Below are 22,419 nucleotides of genomic sequence, written 5' to 3' on the forward strand. Positions count from 1 at the left end.
TTTTTTTTTTTTTTTCAAAAATCAAATATGTTTAGGGTTTCCTATGCCTCATGTTCAAAGCACTTTTTTTAACAAAAAAAAAAAAAAAAAAATATCTTAATATAGTTTTAATTAAAATTTATGAAATTAAGAATCTTTAATTTATTTATTTATTTTTTTTTTAGATTTTAAAAGATAGAATTCAGAGACTCGCCAGGACAAATGAATAAGAGGGGAAGTAATATATTATAGGAGGTAGGAGAAGGAAATTTTAAAGAAAAGACGAAACACACATAAGAAAAAATTTATTATTATTATGATTATTTTTTATATTTTTTTGTGATAAGATACTTACTGAATTTAAAAGTTCCTGTTTAAAGACTACGTAATTGCAACCAGGTGAATTGTGTGCTAAAAACCCACACTCACAGGAGGTCATGAATAATTGCCCTCCTTACCTATTAAAAAAAAATAAAAATAAAAATCCCCTACATAATTACATGCATAAGGGAAGATATTGAAAAAGAGTGGTCAGTAGAAAAGAAGAGGACAAAGGATTGGTTGCCTTCAATAACGTGCGAGGTATGATTGATCAACATTACACAGGTGGGAATTTTTTGAGGCGGTATAAAAAAAATTTGCATAAATCTGTTTAGAATGGAAAGCTTCAAAATAAAAGAAAAAATACTATAGAAGGTGACTTGAAGAGCTAGGTAAACTTACAAACATAAAGTAAAAATGAAAGAAAGGCAAAAACTTAAATTTCTTTTCTTAAAACTATATAACAAAAGAAGAACCTAATGGACTATATAAACTTTAGGCAAGGAGGCAGGATGCCAACCAAGATGTGCTGATTTGAATTCTATACTACCTATATGCTATATGGGGACAAAAGTTTTTTGTCAGTGAGAGGCCCTTGTGCCATAAACACGGGCGTGCAATATAAAAGCCCTCCACTGCTCCAAGATCTTTTTGACTTTTTGAGATGGAGGTAGAAAAGATTATATAGACATCCCATTGGATCTGCCTCCTAGAAGCGAAAGACCGATAAGCTTGCCAAATATTGCCTAGATCCGTCTTTCCTCAAGTACTTGTGTCAAACTCTATTAAATTTGTGTTAGTTTCCACACAATCAAACTAATTGTAGTTTTAATGGTTTTGGGATCTCAAGAGGTTTAATTTAGGGAAAAGGGAACATTACCTAGGCATGCGCTCCATTGCCTAGATGTAGGGGGCAGCAAAACAACCATCCCCCCATCCATGTTGGATGCCTTGGCTAGGTAGTGTTCTCTCTTTCTTAATTTAGTATCAGAGTTTACAGGGAATGGATTGTTCAGGTAGCTTGAATTAATTTGTTGACATAACTGACCAAGCACCAACATGTACTTATAGAAAAGAGCTCAACCAGAGAAGTTGCAAAGCATTTCAAACTCAAAAATATGATGGCCAAATGGTTCATATTAGGGGTGCAACAGGGCCGGGTTGGGTTGGGTTTCTTAAAACCCTAGCCCAACCCTGAGTCTCCACAACTGGGCTCAAACTTGCCCTGACCCTGACTCAAGGCCTCAAAACTTCAACCATGGCCCTACCCTTCAGGGTTCAGCCCAATCCTTACCCGCCCTAATTGGCCTTGATTTTTTAGGGTTGGGTCAGGGCAGGATGACCCTAACCCTGACCCTGACCCTGACCCTGATTGACCCTGACCTTGGTTTGCCATAAAGGGCTAGATATACCCTGACCCTGCAAAATATGAAATAACTTAAAAATATAAAATATTCATAATAAAGTGGAGATAAAAATACAAAGTTACAAATTACTTGTCATGAGGAGAACATCCTAAAGCAAACATTCAAACAATACAAATAATTCCAATTATTATGGTAAACAAAGATGAGATCATCCTAAAAAAGTAAATAATCCAAAAAAAATCAATTATTTGTCATGATAAAAAAATAAATCATCCTAATAAGGCAAACAATTTGAAGATCTCAAAACCCTTGTCATGTTAAACAAAGAGGAGAACATCCTAAGAAAACAAAAAATCCAAAGAACGCAGAGACATAGAGAGCCAGAGAACTTTGGCAGAGACTCAAAGAACTTCTGTGATCCCTCAGACACAGAGAACAAGATATCTTTTTTTTTTTCTTGGTAAAAAAAGCAAGAGGGATAATTTTTTTTTTTTTTTTGTAAAAAATGCGCAAGAGAGATCGGTGAAAAGATATATTAGAAGTTTTGAGGTGTCAATGACTCAATGTCAAACAAATAAAATTAGGTTAACTTTAGGGTAAACATCAGGGCCACAACTAGGGTCAACATCAGGGGCAAAAATTAGGGTCGGGCTAGGCCAAAACCAGGGGCAAAAGTCAGGGTAAAACAATCAGGGCCGGATTCAGGGCGGGCTGGGCTGGTTGGGCGGGCCAAAGACATCAACCCTTACTCGCCCTAACCCTGACTCAAGGTTAGAAATTTCAGGGTCGGGCCGGCCCTCAGGGCCAAAATTTTTGGGTCGGTACTTGTTCAGGATCAGGGCGGGCCAAGGGCGAATTCGAGTCATCAGGGCCAAACTTGCACCCCTAGTTCAGATACATTTCAAATTTTGTAGTTATGCCAACCATATAGTCTTCACGTCGAAAACAGAATGTTGTTTCCAAACTCCTTGCACAACCAACAATTTCTCCAGTATATTTTTAGCCATATATATATCAGCAGATTTATAGTAATGTAGACATTTTAACTGTTGGCTAAAAAACAAAGACCATTTAATATATTAATTAAAAAGAGAATATACAGCTAAATCAGTACCAGATAGAGAGACACATGTTTTCCCGTTCATAGTTACGAAAGTTAAATATTTTAAAAGAAGGACCACTTCGTTATTAAGTCTAAGAGAAAATTTAGTTAGGGTGACGATGTCCCATCCAAAAAAATTGGAACAACGCTCGAAAGCCATGATGTAGTACTTTTTTTCAAAAGTAGTTGTTCTAGGCCCTTTGAATTACTCCAAAATTCTATCACCTTTCTGTTGTAACCCGGCAATCACTGAGAGGGGGGTGAATTAGTGAGTCCAATTCCGATCCCTAAAATCCTGTCTAATGTCTGGTTAAGAAAAACCTGATATACCTGTCCCTATTTGCACAGAGTCGTATGCACACTCAGCCTCTCATAGGCACTTTCAAGTGTGCACACCCATTCCACATTCCACGCACTTCAATATAAAATGCAAACAACAAGCACCCACAACATAGGGTTTTTATGAGGTTCGACAATTTGCCTACATCCCCGGAGTAGTGCCTGTAAAGGCTTCGTACCTACTCAATACACTACTTTTGACTGCACCCACAGTCGGGAGCACCCACACCCAATTTTCTCAAGTCAAAGCTGAGATGGCACTTGTAGTGCCGGTACAATGTGTAGCACCCACTACATGGGAGCACCCACTCCCGGTGCTTAGCACCCACTAAGCACTCAATAAATAATACAGTAAATTTGGGCTTATATCAATGCCCTACAGTCAAGCTCTGCCTAGCATATACATCCACAACTAGCTAACATGCTTACAGTTCATCCACAACTAACCTAGCATGTATACATTCATCCACAACTAACTCTAACATACATATATGCATATAATGTAAATCAAAGGTTAGAGAATCTCACAACCGATTTCCTGGGATGACTGAAAACTTGTACTGACAAGTTTGGTGCTTACACATTTTCTCTCCTTGGCTTATTGCTCTTCAAAGCAAACACATTCTTGCTTTCTTCTCTTCCTCCTTGGCTTTGAGTTAATGCATCATTAACATACCTCAATCACCTCTTTTACCTCCTTTAATGGCCTAAGAACATTTATCATCAAGTATTCATGTTCATTCAAGGACCAACAAAGAGGGGGGAAGCTTCTCTTACCAAAACTATAGCCATCCTTTACTCAAACCTCATATTTCTTGCTTCCATGGTGTAGGGCTTGAAAAAAAGAAGAAGCTGCAACTTGGTTCACCCAAATCTGAGTTAAAATGAGGGAGATATGACCATTTGAAGTTGGAACAATGAGATAGCCTAAAATGGAATCTTCGTAGGAGTGGCGTAGGCTACACCGGTGGCGCAAGTAATAAGAGCGCAAATCTGGCCATAGATCTCATCAAGGAGCATCTCTTAATATAGACCGTCCGATTAAAATAACAGATAGTAAATCTCAACCACAAGATTCGAATAAAATAGTCAACTAATGACGTCATGATGATGTCAGCGGTTAGCATGCACTTTTTGTTGTCGATCTATGATTGGTTGCTTTTCCGGATTTTAAGAGAGCTTGTCTCCCACTCACAAAAGAGAAAGGCTTATCGATCGTTGGATCCGAATCCTCCATGATGGCTTTAATCATATTTCATGAGATCATTAAGATCAGAATCTTTTTTATACCTTCTATACATGCGTGAAACACCACAACATTCCTTGATAAGGTATAGCGCCAGTGCATCAAGAATTATGCACCTAACCAATCAAATCCTATGCACAAGAATCTATCTCGTCCATATCAGCGCAAAATCTCAGCAGCCTTTGGATGGGCATCAAGCCTACGTGGTCGAATCTTGACCATCCATTTCACTTCCCTTTACTCCTCTTTATTACAATCAAACCCCTGCCTCCATATATTTCAGTGCTTAAGACCCCTTGCAACTCAGACCTTCAAAATCTTGAAATTACACAAAAGCCCTTCAAATTTCAAAAATAAATTCCGAAAAATCCACCCAACACCAAGAGCAACTGATGGATTTTCGGTTTGGATTTTCTAACTGGCTTTACGGAAACACTTATAACTTTTTCATACGATATCCGATCAAGATGAAATAAACTGCATTGGAACCGTAACTGGATGGTCTACGACTTTTCAGAAGACTCAATCATCTGAATCATCCATATAAGAAGATAAAAATGCCCCTAGACCTTTCTAATGATGTATCTTTCTCATACGGAATCGAAACGTGATGAAATCAGAACCATTGGAAAGATTGTATTTTTTTCATATTGTTACATGGAGAACACTTCCTTTAAAAAATTCATCTTCAATGCTGAAACTGCCTTCGACTGCCACAAATGTCGTAACTTGTTCATATGGTATCGGAATGCGACAAAATCAGATGCACTAGACTAGATAAATTATAATCTATATTTTTTATGAAGAAATGATCCTCAAAAAATGTCATTTTCATTACTGAAAATGCCCCCGATCGTAAATAGGTCAATTTTTTCAGTTTTGACCCAGAAACCCGCACCACATACTAAGGATGTATCAAACCATTCCATGCATACCAAGTAGTTCTGTTATCTTATCGGCGACACTAGACACCATCATGTCATCATTTTCATCCATTTCACCCAAATTGGCCACATCATCATCGCCAAGTGGCCGAGTTGCCAACAAGAACAACCATAAAACAACTCTTTCATCCATTGATTTGAGTTTGTTTTAATCCATATAGAAAGCTCATTGTGATTGCTTCAATAGACTTTCCTATCATAAGATTGCTTGTATTAATTAGACACATTTTTAATTAATAATGAAGTAATATGCTCATGCCAAAATGTTGTCGCAAGAATTATTTAGGATGGTGCAAATCATGATTGTAACGTCAAACTTTAGGAGGCAAGGTGGAATAGGTTGAAGTTTTTGGAGCATCACCAAAAAAAAAAAAAAAAAAACCTATGGATGTTGAATCGGTTTGCATTGGAGGCTAATCCACTTATTGGCAGGGGTAGCTATGGAATAACTGTTGGGTTTATCATTATTAAAAGCAATTTTATTTGTATTTTTCCATAACAATAACATATAAGAATAAATGAAATAAAAAAGTTTCTCAAATTATTCTAATTGTGTTAGAGCTAAAAAAAAATACATAATAAGATGCTTAAAGGAAAGAGCAGAAGGTGTTCAAAGCATAAACCAAAAATGTAATGCCCCGGTCCCATTAACCTTACACAATATTGTCCTTTTTGGCCTATGGGTCTCAAGGCTTTACAACACGTTATGTCATATTATTAACTAGCCCAGTAATCTCTCCCTAAGTGATGTGGGACTAAAGTTTGTACACCCTAACCGATCTTCTAAACATCCTGGTACTTGCTGTATTCTTAGTGGGAACACCTCATCAATCTCCCAAGCTGGTCTAGTACTTGTCGTATTCTTCGATGTCACAATCTTCTCCCCTTTCAGCATAGCTTCCCCCCGTTGTGGCCCCACACACTGTTGGGGTCTACTCTGATACCATTTGTAACTCCCCGGCCCCATTAATCTTGCACATTATTTTCCTCTCTGGCCTATGGTCCTTAATGAACGCGTTGTACCATTTTAAGGAGGCTAGAGTTATCAATTAGCCCAGTAATCTCCCCCTAGGCGATGTGGGACTAAAGTTTGCACATCCTCACTGATCTCCCAAACATTCTGATACTTGTCATATTCTTGGTGGGAACACCTCACCGATCTCTCAGGCGGGTCTGGTACTTGCCTTATTCTTAGGTGTCACAAGAAAAGATTGTTTCTCAAATTCTCTTACTGAAATCACATGAGGGAAACATATGCCAAATAGGCTCATGGTGACAATAGCAGAATCCATTAGCATAATCAACTCCCATCCATTTTTCCAAACTATCTTTTGTGGGGATTCTTCCAAGTGTTAGTCTCTAGAAAAAAATCTCAAATTTTGGGTGTAATTGAATTTTTCAGAAGAATCTCCACCAATGTAAGCAAAGTTATAAGCAAGAATACCTGTTTGAGATTCCAATATGGTCATATTTTATAAACTTAGCAGCCACTTTAATAATAAGGGCCCCCTTTTTGGATAGGTGGCACCACCATCTATCAGAGTTAGATTTATAAGAATTTGCAAAAATATCATTAACAACTGATAGAGGGAGAATAAAGTATAAAAGATCAGCATTCCAATTGTCCCTAATAATAAAATCACTAACTATAGTAGGGGGAGGAGAGTTGGATAAAGAAGAATATATATTTGGAATAAAATTAGGATTGTTGGGGATTCAAAATTTGGTCCAAAAATTAGTATTCCACCCATTGCCTACCTTTCCGAAAACTATTTTACTGAGAGTAAGAAACATACTTACAATATTGATCTAGATAACAAAACTTTTCTTCTCTAAAGTTTTGGAAAGTATTTGTGCGATAGAATTTGAACCCATAATGAGTTGTCCTTGTTGATTGACCGTCATCCTAGTTTTAACAACAGAACTTTATTATGAGTTTCAAAGTCTCTCAGACCAAAGCCACACATTGATTTAGGGAAGCTGACTTTGTGCCATCCAATGAGATGAGTTTTCTTCTTCTCTTTTTCATTTCATTCCATTCCATAAACGAGATTAAATAGAGTCAAGTTTCTTGCATATAACTTTGGAAAATGCAAAACAAGGCATTAGGTAACAGGGGATTGAGGATCATGCTGATTGAATTACAACAGACATTCCTACAAAAGAAAAAAGATTAGTTTTCTAGGTAGATAATTTCTTATTGACCTTGAGAACAACATGGTTGAATCTAGAGCTGTTTGTCCTAGGATGGAAAATTTTTTTACCAAGATATGTTGAGTTATTGTCCATTTTCTTGATGTCAAGGAAGTTGCATATGACAGATTAAACAGCAGATGAGCTTCGCTGCAGAGGATGTTTTCCGACAGAAGGGATTTGCAGCGGCTAGGTTCACAGATAGGGTTAGGGGCGGGTGAGGCATAAGAGGGTTGCAGCAGAGGAGTTGGTTTGGAGCTGGGAATGGGTGAGAGGGAGAGGGGGACTATTGTAGAGAGCCAAGTCTGATCACGGCTGTAGTTGGGTTGCCTTTGCTAAAAATTAAGAAGAAAAGAAGGAAGACGAAGGAGAAAATGTTGAATTAAATATTGGATAGATCAATAGCATGGATCTAATCTACCTAATCTAACTGTCGATAAACGCTAGTACATTTTATTCCTGCGTAACTTGTTATCTTACCAACACTTTTTCCATATATAATCCACCAATGCAAGTATTAAATCTTTTGCCTAACCTCAAATTAGTTTTAATAGATTGATCAGTGTATCAACTAATGCAATGTAATGCATTTGGGCGTAAACTTCCCATAAAGATCAAGGACGATAACAATATATTAACATTAATCTGGGGCCAAAAAAATATATTTGAAGCAAATCAACATGGCCCAACCTTAGGTCAAGGTTCCAGTGAGAACACGATACAACCTCATATCCTTAGGAATGATACAGTTCATAAGGTTCACATGGATTGAACTTAATTAGATAGCCTTGGCCTTTTAGCTACATGTTCTATGGCCCCTACTTTATACTCAAACTTGATTTAAGTAATGCTTATTTTCTTACTAAATGAGGTCGGTTACAAGTATCTTCTCTTTATTCAATCATGTTGAAATATTTTTCAATATTAAATAAGAGAGGGATATGCATGTACAGGCCCAACCAATTATAGAAAGAAAAAAAATTAAAGGCAAATATAAAAAAAATAATTTTTGTAAAATGTTTTTGGGCAACCACCATTTCTCCCACATGGAATGATTCGATCAATCCAACTGATTGGGACTTCCTTTTGCAATAATAATAAGACTTCAGCTCAACAACTCAGCTGAGATTGATTCACTTGGTGAGTTAGGTTCCGTTGAAGTTAAAATTTGCAAGATCAGGCCACATTTGCCAAGTAGACGTCCTCTTGTCGCCTCTTTCAAAGTTCCAACATAGCTAGTCTCAGCCTTGTGTCCACAAGAAAAGAGGCAACCCCCCCCCCATCCACGTAGTATCAACTAATCAACTATTTAGGACTTAAGATCTCTTGGTGAACATGGGTTTTTTGCACACCATAGTTCACCAACTATGCTAAGCATTTGTTGTTATCTGATTGACATTATTACTCCCTCTACAAATTGAAGGTTATAGTCTTCCCTCGTTTATAACAATCATCCCATCCCATTAATGGTCATGGCAAAAGAATACATCCTTCACCCTAACTGATAGAAAACCCGTCCACTTAGATATAGATGCATAAGTTAGTAGTATGGTACTCTTCGTTCTTTGCATGGATCACCAAATGCGGTAGATTTCCTGGTCGGCCAAGGAACAGCAGAAGATTTTCTTGTCTCTTGCCATCATTCTCTGTGAGATTTGAAAGTTGAGAAATGCTAGTGTTCAGACCCTCCATTGCTGCATGGTACTGTAATTAGGAATGTGGATGGAGCCCTCAATCTCCTTGATCCATCTTTGTCGTGAAGGATCCCTTGCAGCAGCCCTCTGGACCATCCACGTCTCTAATTGGGACTTTTAACTATTTTACAGATGCGGCAGTGTATTATTTTGGATAAGTTGGAATGTCACTAGTTGATCCCCACTAATCACCTTATGGGGATGCCGGCTCGACTTGGTGAAGCTCGAGTTAGTTTGGTTGGTTGCTCAGTCAATAAGGATGGCTTATATGTATACCTCTAAGATAAAACAACTCTCAATCAAATAAGGTATACTCAAATATGTTATTACACAGGGAAATCCAAAGGCTATATTTGTTATCAAATACAAAGAAAACTAGATACACAAAGAGACTTATCGATAAGATAAACACTCAAAGTTGAGAAGTACAGAAAAACATTTTTTAATACCCTTTTTATGATAAGAGATCTGGAATGATTCTAAGGAGATAGAAGATCTTTTTTTTGAGAGGAATACTAAATTGTGGCCCTGGAGCTCATTACTACTGTTGCTTGATGTCCATAATGTCTTGTTTAAACCAATTTTTGGTTCAGGCCCAACAATGATCTAGTCATCATTATGCACAGCTTAGTCAGAAGGGCTATGAACAATAGGCTCTACATTAACACTGTTGACCTTGATATTAATGTTCTATCTTATCTTCCTTAATTAATAAAGTTTTTTTATTTTTATCAAAAAAAAAAAAAAAAAAACATTTTTTCCAATTTTCAAATTATCTAAATAATATATAGACAACCTACACATTCACGTAAGTGCCTATATGTATACATAGGGGTGTCAATTCTGAGCCCAGACCGGTAGGCCCGATCGAGCCCGACACGGTTATGGCCTGACTTGGACCGATCCATTTAATAAACGTGTTGGGCTTCATTCATGGTCCAAGTAACTAGCCCGTCGGTCACCTGACCGAACCGATGCATTTATATGCCCCACTTGAACCGACTCGTTGTAGCCCGACCTAGCCCGACTCCTTTAAAACTACATAAAATTTCTATTTTACCACTACTAGTAAGAAACAAATTAAGCTTTCTTACCCTTTTCTTTGTAATAGGTTTTTATTTAATTAAGCTTTTAAAGGGCGAGTGGTAGCAGGACGTACGTATTGCATTCTTATTTTCACTTTCTTTTAATATTAACCGTCCATTTAAGTTTAGATTAATCTAAACCATCTATTAGTTTTTTATATTATAACTGATTCCTAGTTTTTAGGGTGGAGAGATGACGGATGTGGTTACTTAACTTGTCTAATATTTTTTTATATAAATAAAAAAAAAATTCCAATATAAACGGACTCATCCTTCTATTTTGTTGGAAAATCTCAATTCTCTCTCTCTCTCTCTCTCTCTCTCTCTCTCTCTCTCTCTCTCTCTCTCTCTCTCCTTGCTTTTTCTTCAACGTTGTTCCTTCTTTCAATGGCCGCCATCATCATCATCTCTCTCTCTCTCTCAAAATAGGATGAGATAAGAAAAAAATCAATATAATTATTTTCAGGCACTGAGCATATGAGAGACTTGGTCACATATATCCAAATACCATGTTTACATATTAATCATCAGGGAAGAGATTTTGATAATAAAGTTTGCATGTATGGCAAAAGACAAATTTGAATTTATAAAGTGAACAAAGCTATTGAATATCTAGGATTTTATTATTATTTATTGGGTAGATATTATTAACCTATGAGAATTTACCATGGATGCAAATCTTCACTGAAATTGGTCAACAAAACTTCAACTAGACTGGAAAGCGGTGAAAAAGGAAAAAGAAAGAAGGAACAACCTTGAAAAAGAAGCAAGGAGAGAGAGAAAGAGAGGATCGAGATTTCTAAGCGGAATGAACGGAGGAGTCCACTTATATTGGGATTATTATTATTTATTTATTTAAATACTAATAATATTAAACAGAGTTGTAATTGTTTACAACTCTGTTAGCAGGATTAACATATTTAACAAGTGTCAATCATATCACTTACGTGAACATTCACAGAGCTCCGAACGTTCCGCATTCCTATTTTTCTGCACGTACCGCGACCATTTTGCCTATTTTGTAAGTTGTAAAGGTTATAATCTCTTCTTTTTCTTTGTAAGAACAACCATAATCTCATATCATTTCTATTTTTTATTAAAGATTTGCTTCACATATTTCTGGGCATTCAACTAATTTAAAAAGAGAATTTTAGAGTAAGTATCTTTAAAGCCCGTTTAAAAGCCATTTAGACTTAAATAGGTCCGTAACCTGGTTAAGACACGTTTAAGGAAGCCCGATTAAAGCTTGACACCGACCGCCCGATTACAAACCGTACCATGGCCCCCAAAGCTAGGCCCGTTTACTTAAACGGGTGTTCACAGTGCAAGGTTTTCAAGTGGTCAAGCCCGATTAAGCCCTACCGATTGACACCCCTATGTATACAAGTATCCTTGTACACGTACACAAATGTGTCTCTGTACTCGTATGTAGGGATAGACGCACACCCACACCCACACCCAATCATGACACAAGAAATATTTAAAAACTTTGACATTGGACAAAAATAAATCCAATATCAAAAGTCCTCCAAATCAAGAATTCTTTGGGTTAGGAAAAAGGAAGCCACCATGGAGCACTACTCCCAATCTCTCACCTTATAAATAATACCTTCGGTTTACGTTTGATGCCTTACATCTCAAATTTGAAGTGCTTTTTGGTCTTCAAAAGCTCAAGAGATAAAAAAAAATGCTTGGGAGTTCATACGCGCTAGATGTTGGTGCGTCTGCTAAAGATGTCTGGGCAATATATAGCTCACAAGAGTAGCCAAGTATTCTTGATAAAGTCTACCTTGGTGTTACTGAAAAGGTTTAAATGAATGGCGATGGAGGTGCCAGCCCAATTATACATATCGTACTTGCTCAAGGTAAGATCATGCCAGAATAGGTCCGAAATCTGTTGGAATCAGCCAGGAACAGGCGCAACTCTAAAAAACTGTATGGAGAGGCCGATTCGAAGCTGCTTGAGTCAGTAATCAATTCTATTTTTTTAAAACCCTGCCTGAGAGAATTTTGACCTACTGCACATACTTCACCTAAACCTATATGTGAGGATCCAACACCTGTCTCTTTTGTTTTCATATATTATAATCCTTTTCGCCCTTATAATTAATGGCGAAAAAATGGAACAAGTGTTGAATCCTCACATGTGTGTCAAAGCAAGTACATTTGTGCCCTAGATCCATAGTTTTTAAATTTGGATTCGGGAATTATTCGGATGAAGAATTATTCCGATTAATTCATTTTATTGATTCAACGATTCGGTCAAAATATCGGTCAAAAAAGCGGAGATAGTAAAATTTGAGTTCAGATTCGGATTCGGGAATTATTCGTTTACAAAAATAAAAAGCGGACAAAAAATCCGGATGTTATTTTTTAATATTTGCAATACTTGTTTCATATTATCTATCAATTATCATATGTACGTAAGACACAAATGATACAAAAATTAAAATTTTAAATTTTAAAGATAAAAATATTATATTTAGTCTTCTTTTTTTTTTCTAAATTCATTTCCTATTAATCAAATAATTCAATCAGAGAAAGAGAGACTGAGAGGGAGAACTTAGCACAAATTCAGCTAGATCCATGTCACCCACCATGCATGTTCACCTTAAAGACTAGAGAGAGTAACGACTGTAAGACTTAGTCAAACCAAAATGGGGTGAAAGATTTATTATTATTATTATTATTATTATTATTATTATTATTATTATTATTATTATTATTATTATTATTTTGTAGAAGTGTGAGAGATTACCTCAGAAAAGATAAGCTTTGTCTGTTTTTGTTAAAAAAAGAAGAAAAGTAACGTTAGGATAATAAATGCAATAATCACACTATTTTTTAAAGGCTTATTGACTTATTCAAGGTAAAGTTTTTTTTTTTTTTACATGAGATAAAATTTGGTTATAATTTGAATAAAATTCAATTGGGTCGAATTATTTTTGAATTTAAAAAAAATCTATAAATTTGAGAATTTTTTAGAATTTTTTATTTGATTCGGATTCGGATCAAATTATTCGTAAAATAACTAGGAGCAGATCCAAACTCTGACTGGGAGTGCATTCTTCCCCCAAAACCAGCACTGGTCCTAGAACACAAGCCCAATCCTTACCACGAGCCCATTATGGCAGTCTAGGTCATGACAGCCCAACACTGACCCATACTTTGGATGAGGGAGGGGAATTTGCACGTATGTGAAGGGGATGGTGGTCCCTTTCACTTCTGCTTTACTTGAAAAGTGTCAGAGGATGAATAAAAAATAATAAATTAATAATATGACCACATCCCGTGACACATGTCAAGTAAACAGTGTAGGTAACGTGCAGGTCCCCTTAATTTGCCTCTGGGTTGGGTATCGTGGGGGCTTGTTTGGTTGACCAGGTATCATTCAAAAGCGGCAGCTACCCACTCTCCCCCTTCACCATCTGTGGGGATCCTGCTCTGGTTACCTGAGCCTCGCAGGTGGAAGGAGGCAATTGTGAAGATAGACGACGAGGAGCGTGTCAGAGTAGTCAAACAGAGTGAGGGTGGATATCTCGATATGGGGCTTGATTCATTTGAGTATATCTTCAAAATCATAGAGAGAGAGATGTACATTCATGCATCATTAGATCAACCATGGTTTTTGAAATTAATGATAAGTTAGAAGGCAAGGCTTTTGCAGTCTGTGGTGGTTTAATGTGGTGAGTGGCTAAAGCAATCGTAAACTATGTTGTGGAGAATGTTGGCAAAACCTAAGCAGTCTTAACATATTTGGATCTCCTTTTCTTATAGGAAAGGCTTCATTGGTGAAACTCCTATACAAATATATTATTAAAATGACAAAAATAATCATCCATGGTTGCCCAGATGGATAGGACGGATTGTATGGATAGGCGTACGATTCTATGTTTGATTCCCCATCTATGCATCTCCCTGAGAATTAGTCGTTGGTCCGAACACCATAGTTACACATAAAAATGAAATTTTCAACATGCTCCGGCATGAATGCCATTTCCATCCTAGAGAATTTATAATTTTCTTATATACAGAAAAACTCTACACTACTCCCCACTTTACCATGTGATTTCCTCATCATAGTAATATATATAAAAAAATTGTAAAAACCCTAATTTTCATACTAATATACTTTTATCCAAGTATGTATAATGGACCCCAAAAAACCAACTCAATTAAACATGATAACCCAATGATCACTATACGGGTTTGCATGTATTTTTGGTTGCATGGGGTGCATTAGCACGCGTAGTAATTGATTGCTGCTAGCGTGTCGTGTTTGTGTAGTAGTTTGATTACTCCATAAGCTTTGACATGTGCTAGAAAGGATTAAGACTTAAAATTGAACAAATCTCCACTTTGTATTGAATTCTGCACACCATCCTTAAGAAGAACGTTATTGATGTCAATTCTACAAACTCCATCATTATCTCTATGTATCTATCACACCCAAATTGACAGGGTCCACACTCTCACCCTCACCAGAGGTGCCCCACATGTCTATCACACGATGTGAAGTAACTTCATTTGTCCTACCCTACAGTCGAATCGGAGAGATCACTTGTACTCTCAATATCCAAAACAAAATAGACCCGCTTCTTCTCAATATGCATTCATCTTCCATCTATGCCTCTTGTCTAAATTTTAAGGATAACTCTACATATTTCAACAATTCTTATGAATTTGTACATATTTTCAATCATTTTTCTTTGCATCTAGAAACTTTAAGAATTTCACATAAGGATGAGCATCTACAACCTTCCAACTCATGTCTTAACTCGGTCAAACTTCACACAATCCTATCAAACATGTGAATCTATATAATTTCAATCCCAATAATCTTATTTTTAGCATAATTTTTCATTTAACTGTACCATTATCGTATACATGATATGTAACAAAATTATTTCTGAATGAACATATATAAAATCAACAACCCAAATCTAATATCCGATCTGAAGCTTCCATAATTATTATAATACATGTAAATAATGCAAATAAAATAAAAAATCTACAAAAATAAGAAGGATGGAGAAGCCATCATTTTAAACCATGATTTTTCTTCGACACATATACCACCTATTTGTTTAAGAAAAATCAACAAAACAAACCCCACCATGAAGAATATAAAATAGGAAAAATTACATCCCCTCCCCTATAGTTTGTCGAAATTACACATGGGTCCAAGGGTTTGAGCGAATTACGCCCCTCTCCCCTGAAGCTGACGCTGTGAGTATTCTGTTAATTTCAAACATGAAAAGACTTGAATACCCTTTTATTAATGTAAGTCTTCTGTTGAGAGGACCATTATACCCTTTAGGGTAAATACCCATTAAAATGGGAAGTGTTCTCAAAATAGAGAACCGTTGGAGAAGGTGAACACCGAGAACCTCTGCAAATCGGCCTCAACAACCATTCTAGGTGAAGAAGCTGCACATCTCCGATTGATTCAAGCCGACGAATCCAAGTAAACGAATATTAAACCGAAATTATACCCTTTAGGGAAAATACACATTAAAATGGGAAGTGTTCTCAAAACAGAGAGCCATTGGAGAAGGTGAACACCGAAAATCATAGCCACATTTCCCCCTTTCCCCTACACACACCGACCACCACCTCCCTCAATTACTTCCACCACCAACTAAACACAGATGTCTTAAGCATTACAAAACATTTCAGTCAGTAATCATTCAGCAATCAACCAACTACATTATAATATTATATATGTTTGTTGCAATTAAAGTGTGAAAATATTAAAAAGAAAAAACTCTTATCAATTATTATTAAGCCACAGATTCTATTCAATCTATTTCCACTTTTGATGAATCCCATTGTAATTGAAAGTCTCCTTTCAAAAACTATAAAACTTCATAAGAGAAAACAAAACCAAAAAAAATAAATAAATAAAACAATCTCTCTGTTCAGTGTTTGTGATCTCAGTAAGAGTAAGAGAATTTATTTCAAAATCAGATAAATCCTAAAGAGCAAATCAAATAAAAAAGAACACTTGCAAACCCAGTAAAAAAAAAAAACTCAATAATATGCACATTTGAATTGAAAACAAGGTATATTGAAAATATGCATAGATTTTCCTGTTTCTCTTTATAAATTTGAAGATACACATGGTCCTTTTACCAATTCAGAGGGAAATCGCAGTAAGAACCCAGTCGATCGAACCTTCCATGAGGTTCATGAAGATGTCGTCGTCTTCTCACAATGGATGACCGAGAGTTTGATTTGCATTTAGTAAGCGGATGAAGACGATGAATTGAAAGAGGGAAATCCTCTTTCAATCTCATTTTAAGTGAAGAGTAATTCGGTCTCTTCACTTCATTCTCGGGGTATTTTATGTATAAAAATGTGACCTCACCACATAACAGATTCAAACTCACGACCACTAACGGATTGGAGTCAAATGTAAGAATCTTTCATGCTTCAGGGGAGGGAGGTGTAATTAGCTCAAACCCTTGGACCCACGCATAATTTCGGCAAACTATAGGGGAGGGGAATGTAATTTTCCCTATAAAATATAAAAACAAAATTAGTATGTCAATCAAGAAATATTAAAGGAAAATAGGAAAATATATCCAAAAAAAAAAATCTGAAATTTTTGAGAAAGGAATGTGATGAAGCATATACTAACTAATTATGTAGAAAACCCTATTAGTGTTCTTGATGATGTTTCAAATGTTCTCCATAGCTTTTACGGTGTGTTTCTCAAAATAAGGTTGAGATATTAATAGAAAACTTTTGGTTGAAAAGAATTTCTTTTTGGGCATTCTAAACATTTTCTTTTCAATATTTTTTTTTAAGTAAAATCAGAAAAAGGTAATCATCATTGACTAAAATAGTTTAAAAGTTGCATCAACCTCAGAATGTATGTTAGATCAACTAGTGCTACTAGCAATATCCATTATCAGTTGCATTACATGATTTATATTAAGCCATTATATAAAAATGAAACAGTACTAAATTTCAAGTGAATTTCCCAAAAAGTTGAGAAAGAATGCCACGGCCATGATCCTTGATTAGAATTGGAATAAGATGAAGTATATCTTGAGAATAAAGCCAAAACTTTAGATGTATTCCGGTTCTTGTCAGTGGCAAGTTGCAGTCTAGTTAGAAGTCCAGCTGCCTCAGCTCCAACCTGCTTCTTGGAATTTGCATAGCATGTCCTTATAAGCTGAAATTGTCCCTTAATAATGACACCAAAAGTCCATCTTGATTTTGATTGAAATTTGTTGGTAGTACCCGTACAAATCAAAATAGAATAGTTAAAAAAGGAGGTTCTGGAGACCTTCCTAACTTGCACTCTGGATCAAAAGTATAAGAAAAGACATTAGCAATATTAAAAGAAGGTGAAATTTTTAAATCAAATATCAATGAATTAACATTATCGAGAACTATAATTGGATCGAGATCATTTTTTTTTTTTTTTTTTTGCTAGAATGTTATTTCTATGATCCCACAAGAAGTAAATGATTAAAGCAACAATACTAGAACACCATTTAAGCTTAGACAAATTTAAATGCGAGTGGCAAAAAAAGGGTGAAAACATCCTCTATACTGAGTGCGACGGTGTGGTGAGCATTGGATGGCCGAGACAACCTCAGGGTGTATGCCTAGATGCTCTCGGCCATCCAATGCTCATCTCACCGCCGCACTCACTGCAGAGAATAATCGCTCCAAAAAATGTGCTTGACCATTAAGTTGAGAGAGTTGGCATCAATGCAATGAGGGCTGCTAATCCCATGCAATGAGGGCATAGTCCAATGGGACTAGCAACCCAAACCTGTTTTGCAAAGTCATAGGAAATAAAGAGATGATAAATAGATTTAGAATCATGGCCATATAAAATCCATTTTCCAAGGGTATTCCTTAAGGGTGAAAATTTGGCCCTGACAACCAGAACCCGCCCTGGCCCGCCCTAAGCTCAAACAGGGTTTGGGCCAAGTTTTTTGACCCTGAGGGTGGGTTAGGGTTGAAAAACCCCAACCCTGGATCAAGGTTGGGTTGGGTTATGGTTGAGGCCTCAACCCAGCCCAACCTGGCCCGAAATTTAACCTTACATCTTTATGATAGAAATTAGGGCTCCAATAGGTATTTTATTTTTCTATTATTTTTTAATATATGAGACATGAATGGAAAAAACATGTCAATCAAGGTTAATCCAACCATTGTAGAAGCCAAGGTCAACCCAACCTAGGCCAACCCGACCCAACCCGGTCCTGATAGGGTCAATTAGGGTTGGGTTGGGTTGGTATGAAGCCGGCAGGGTCGGGCCTAAACATGAACCCAATAGGGTTGGGTTGGGCCTAGGTTGAATTTTGAGAACCTAGGGTTGGGTTGGGTTGGGGTTTTAAGAAACCTGACCCAACCTGGCCTTGTTTCACCCTTAGTATTCCTTACCGAAATTCCATGTAAGAACGTCCTCCATAAGAATACTTTGAATTTTGGGTGGATGTACAGTTTCCAAAGAAAGGTCCACCAAGAAGAAGATAGTGTATTTACAAGATTTCCTATCCATCCTTGTCTGGTAGATATTGAGGAGGGAATCAAAAAATTGAAGCAATCTTGGTAGAATAAAAAAAAAATTCTTAGAGAGGAAACACCACCAACGATCCAAATTGATGGAAATATGATTTTGATGATTTTTCTGATGACATTAGTGGAAACAACCTCAGATAATTTTTTTGGCTAGAATCAAAAATTTCTAACATCCTATTGCTTGTGGTTATGACTTGGTTTAAAACGGTCGATTCAGCCGCCGCTAACTGGCCAGGGTCATCGACCGGGTTAACTCATGTATTGACCTGTGATTCCAATGATCTGATGTCAATGCTGACGTCAGCTTTTAAAAAAAAAATTATTTTCATTTTACTTTAAATTTGCGATAATTCATAATTATCGATTTGTAGGTCTGACTTTCGTAAACCAAACCTCGTTGTAAAGCTTGTTTCGAGTATTATGTATAGAATTTGGACACTTAAAATCCAAAAATAGTTGAAAATTGTTCAAGTGAACATGTTTTTTTTATTTTTTTTATTTTTTTATTTTTTTATTTTTTCGTAAATGACTGCAAAAATCAGGTAAAATATTGACCAAATCAAGCTGTTTTCACACCATATTCGTAAAATACAGCCAAATCATGAATTTCTGATCTTCAAGGAAAATCTTTTCCTCCAATTAACATCTCCTAAGGATATTTTTATACTTTTAAAGTTACTCATATTGTCATAGAATAAACATGAAATTAAAATCCTAGGTGAAGCAGCCTCAAACTTGGTGGCATACCATGCAAATCAATTACCTTTTTTCAACCTTGATGCCATGATCATAATGAAATTCATGGAAAATTTTGTAAGAATGATCAAGAAAAATAAAGAGCAGAGTTCTGTGGATCAATGCAAAGTAGAGAGAAGTAATGGGCATCAAAACAAGTAAGAGGAACATGACCAGTAGAAAAGAGCCAAATTCACTGTCAAGTACAACCTCTTACTCCTGTCCTTCATACAAAACAAATCTAAAATCATTCTAAGAAGGTGTCCATTATATCAGAGTAAATTCCTGCTTCAGAGCTCCTGCTGTAGTCCACTGGATTATGTGAGTGTTGATCAAGAGAAGTGGAAGAAGAAGATGATGCCATTCTTGCAGGCAAAGTGAAGCTCCTCTTAAACTTTTCCATCTTCCTTACATTGTTTGAATGGCTCTCCAAGCTCAAGTATTCACTGGGATTCGTAACACCTGTGTTATCACTTCTGCTCCAATGCTGATTCTGTAAATATGAAGTTTCTGAGAGGGCCTTAGACTCATCAGGCTTTCCATAAAGATTTAAGGCAGAGTTCAAATTCTTACCCCCTAGAACAAGTTGTTGATGTTGTTGATTTGGCTTGTTTCCTAGGCCCTCGCCAAAGAGAAGCTTCGCATCATCAGCTCGTCCCGTGAGAGCATTGAAGAAGGATAGTCCATTTGGCCACTTAATATCAGATTCATGATCAGCCATCATGTTCATGTCTTCCATTTGGGTTTCAGATGAATGTGGAAGGAGAAACAGATGGGTTTCATCTTTAGTCTGTGGCAATCCAAGTCGGGAAGAGTTCTGGAAATTGGGAGAAGCAACTCCAGAAGTGGCAGAAGGGAGTGACCTTTGGCTCCAGTTAAAGATGGGAGCCGGGGGACGGCTTGGAGCAAGGGATTGCTTTGAAGGAGCAGAAGGGGAAGTATTCCTATTAGCAGAGAAGAGCTGGGACAGGTAATAACCAGACTGATAACCAAGAGATTCAAAGGTATGCCTCATTCTCAGCACAAAGTGCAAGTCTTCTGGTATCTGAGGATAGATATTATGTTCCAGTAAATTCCATTGTTCCAAGGATTAAATGGGCTCCAAAACACAAGTAACTTTAAGCATTAATGAGAGAAATTAAAAATTAAATAGAAAAAAAGAGAAACAAACTCACAATCTTGCAGGAACCCAATTGTAGAAGGCCATGGCCAGCTTGAATCACAGCTATAGTCTGTTCAACATATATAATGAAAAAGTGAGAAAACCCAACATGATCAAAAGAATAAAAAATTGCAAGCAACCCAAAGCAAACAACAGTTCCATGAACAATACCATTCTTACCTGAATGCCTGAGTTAAACTGATCAGTCCATTCAGGAGGAAGCTGCAATTTACAGAAGAATAGGAAATCATCAAAGAATATGATAGCTAGCTTTGTCTAAGCAATGGCAGAGGATGAAACCATGTAAGCTAGATAGCATGATTATGCTTCTGGTTCTGATATCTAATGGATATAATCTCATTTTATATTACATCTAATCATATAAAAATTCTAGATTATCTGTGTATTTCATGTGTTAGCCTTAGCACATACGTACAGCATCAAAAGAACTCTGCCAGTAGTTAGAGATATTGGGTTCACATTCAGAAGGTTCTTTGAAAACCCATTTATGACATTTATCTGAAGCAACCTTTCCCATCAACCTGTTCAAAGTTCAAACCATTCAACCAATCAAATCCCAAAAAAATTAGATAAATTCTAATTTGTTTCTCACTTTATCCTAAATTCATAAAGGGACATATACTTTTAACAAGGAGAAAGAAATTACAGGAAAACAAAATTAAATAAAATAAAAAAACACCTACCCAGTACCCACCCTTCTCCATAGTTATACAACTGAATGGACATTTTGCTGAAGGCCTTTCTGACTGGATCCTCCCCATCTATATCTTCAAGACACTCTGCAACTCTTCCCCGGCAAAATCCATCTTCCCACATCAACATCCTGTGCAAGACAAAAACCCATCTCAAAATATATACTAATCTCTCTCTCTCTCTGGTTATCAATATCCATGTCTTTAATCATCCCCTGTTCTATTCCTCTGCTTTTCAGAAAGCTAAAGAGTAAAGAAAAAGGGGTACTCACAAGCTGCCGTTGTCGTCCCCAACCTTGCAGCCATTACCACCTCTACTTCTCCTGAAATCAGGAAGAGAAACCCATTTGAAGAAAGGGAAACAAAAATGGAAGGATTACAAGTACAAGATTTAGTCAAGTCAGAGACGAAAAAAAAAAAGAAAAAAAAAAAAAGCAGAGGAAGGAAGAAGGGTTGTTTACATACGGGCGAGGTCGAATGGTCCAGAAGACGGAGTAAGTCCAGTCTGAATTGAGACAGACACCCCTGAGGGCCTCATGAAGGGCCATCATCCCAACCGCTTCTTTGCTCCTATCTGATGCTCCTGAGCCCACCATCTCTCTTCACTTCCTTTTTTGATCTCTTTCTCTACACAATAACCCCTTTTCTGCTCACTCTCTCCTTTCTCTTTATCTGCTAATACTATAAATATATAAATATGTGAATTTCTCTAACCAAGATTTTTTATCTTCTTTAGCAACTCCACTATCGCTAGCAACGAAGGAGACCCTTTCTGCATCTCCCACTCTTTCTCTTTCTGTTAAGTACTGTGTCTTAACCACTTCTCCTTTTGTATTTCTCACTAGTAATCAGGTTTGGTAATCACAGGTGGGGGAGAAGGTAAAAAGGATTTATGTAAGAGGAGAAGAGAGAGAGAGAGAGAGAAGATGCGTGCGTGCGTGTGTGGGTGTGTGAAAGAGAGGTGATGTTTCTGTTGTTTGTACATAACCATA

General features: G+C 36.7%; 1 protein-coding gene and 1 pseudogene across 2 annotated transcripts; one reads left to right on the forward strand and one right to left on the reverse strand.

Annotated features, from left to right (window-relative positions):
• Positions 1-11,957: 11,957 nt before the first annotated feature.
• LOC122092988 lies at positions 11,958-13,960 on the forward strand (annotated as a pseudogene).
• Positions 13,961-19,695: 5,735 nt separating this feature from the next.
• On the reverse strand, positions 19,696-22,352 carry LOC122093171 (protein RICE SALT SENSITIVE 3). 2 transcript variants are annotated; one of them, XM_042663448.1, is made up of 8 exons: positions 21,893-22,352; positions 21,700-21,750; positions 21,430-21,558; positions 21,151-21,256; positions 20,895-20,936; positions 20,728-20,784; positions 20,126-20,597; positions 19,696-20,062 (listed from the first exon to the last, which is right to left on the reverse strand). In XM_042663448.1, the coding sequence occupies exons 1-8, from the start codon at positions 22,021-22,023 to the stop codon at positions 19,800-19,802; spliced, it is 1,251 nt and encodes a 416-aa protein (XP_042519382.1). In that variant the 5' UTR covers positions 22,024-22,352; the 3' UTR covers positions 19,696-19,799. The 2 variants fall into 2 exon arrangements, with proteins under 2 accessions (XP_042519382.1, XP_042519383.1); XM_042663449.1 differs by having other exon boundaries at positions 19,880-20,045; positions 21,893-22,350.
• Positions 22,353-22,419: the final 67 nt, after the last annotated feature.

The sequence above is a fragment of the Macadamia integrifolia genome, chromosome 11 (assembly GCF_013358625.1).
Source record: "Macadamia integrifolia cultivar HAES 741 chromosome 11, SCU_Mint_v3, whole genome shotgun sequence".
In the NCBI taxonomy this organism is placed as follows: Eukaryota; Viridiplantae; Streptophyta; class Magnoliopsida; order Proteales; family Proteaceae; genus Macadamia; species Macadamia integrifolia.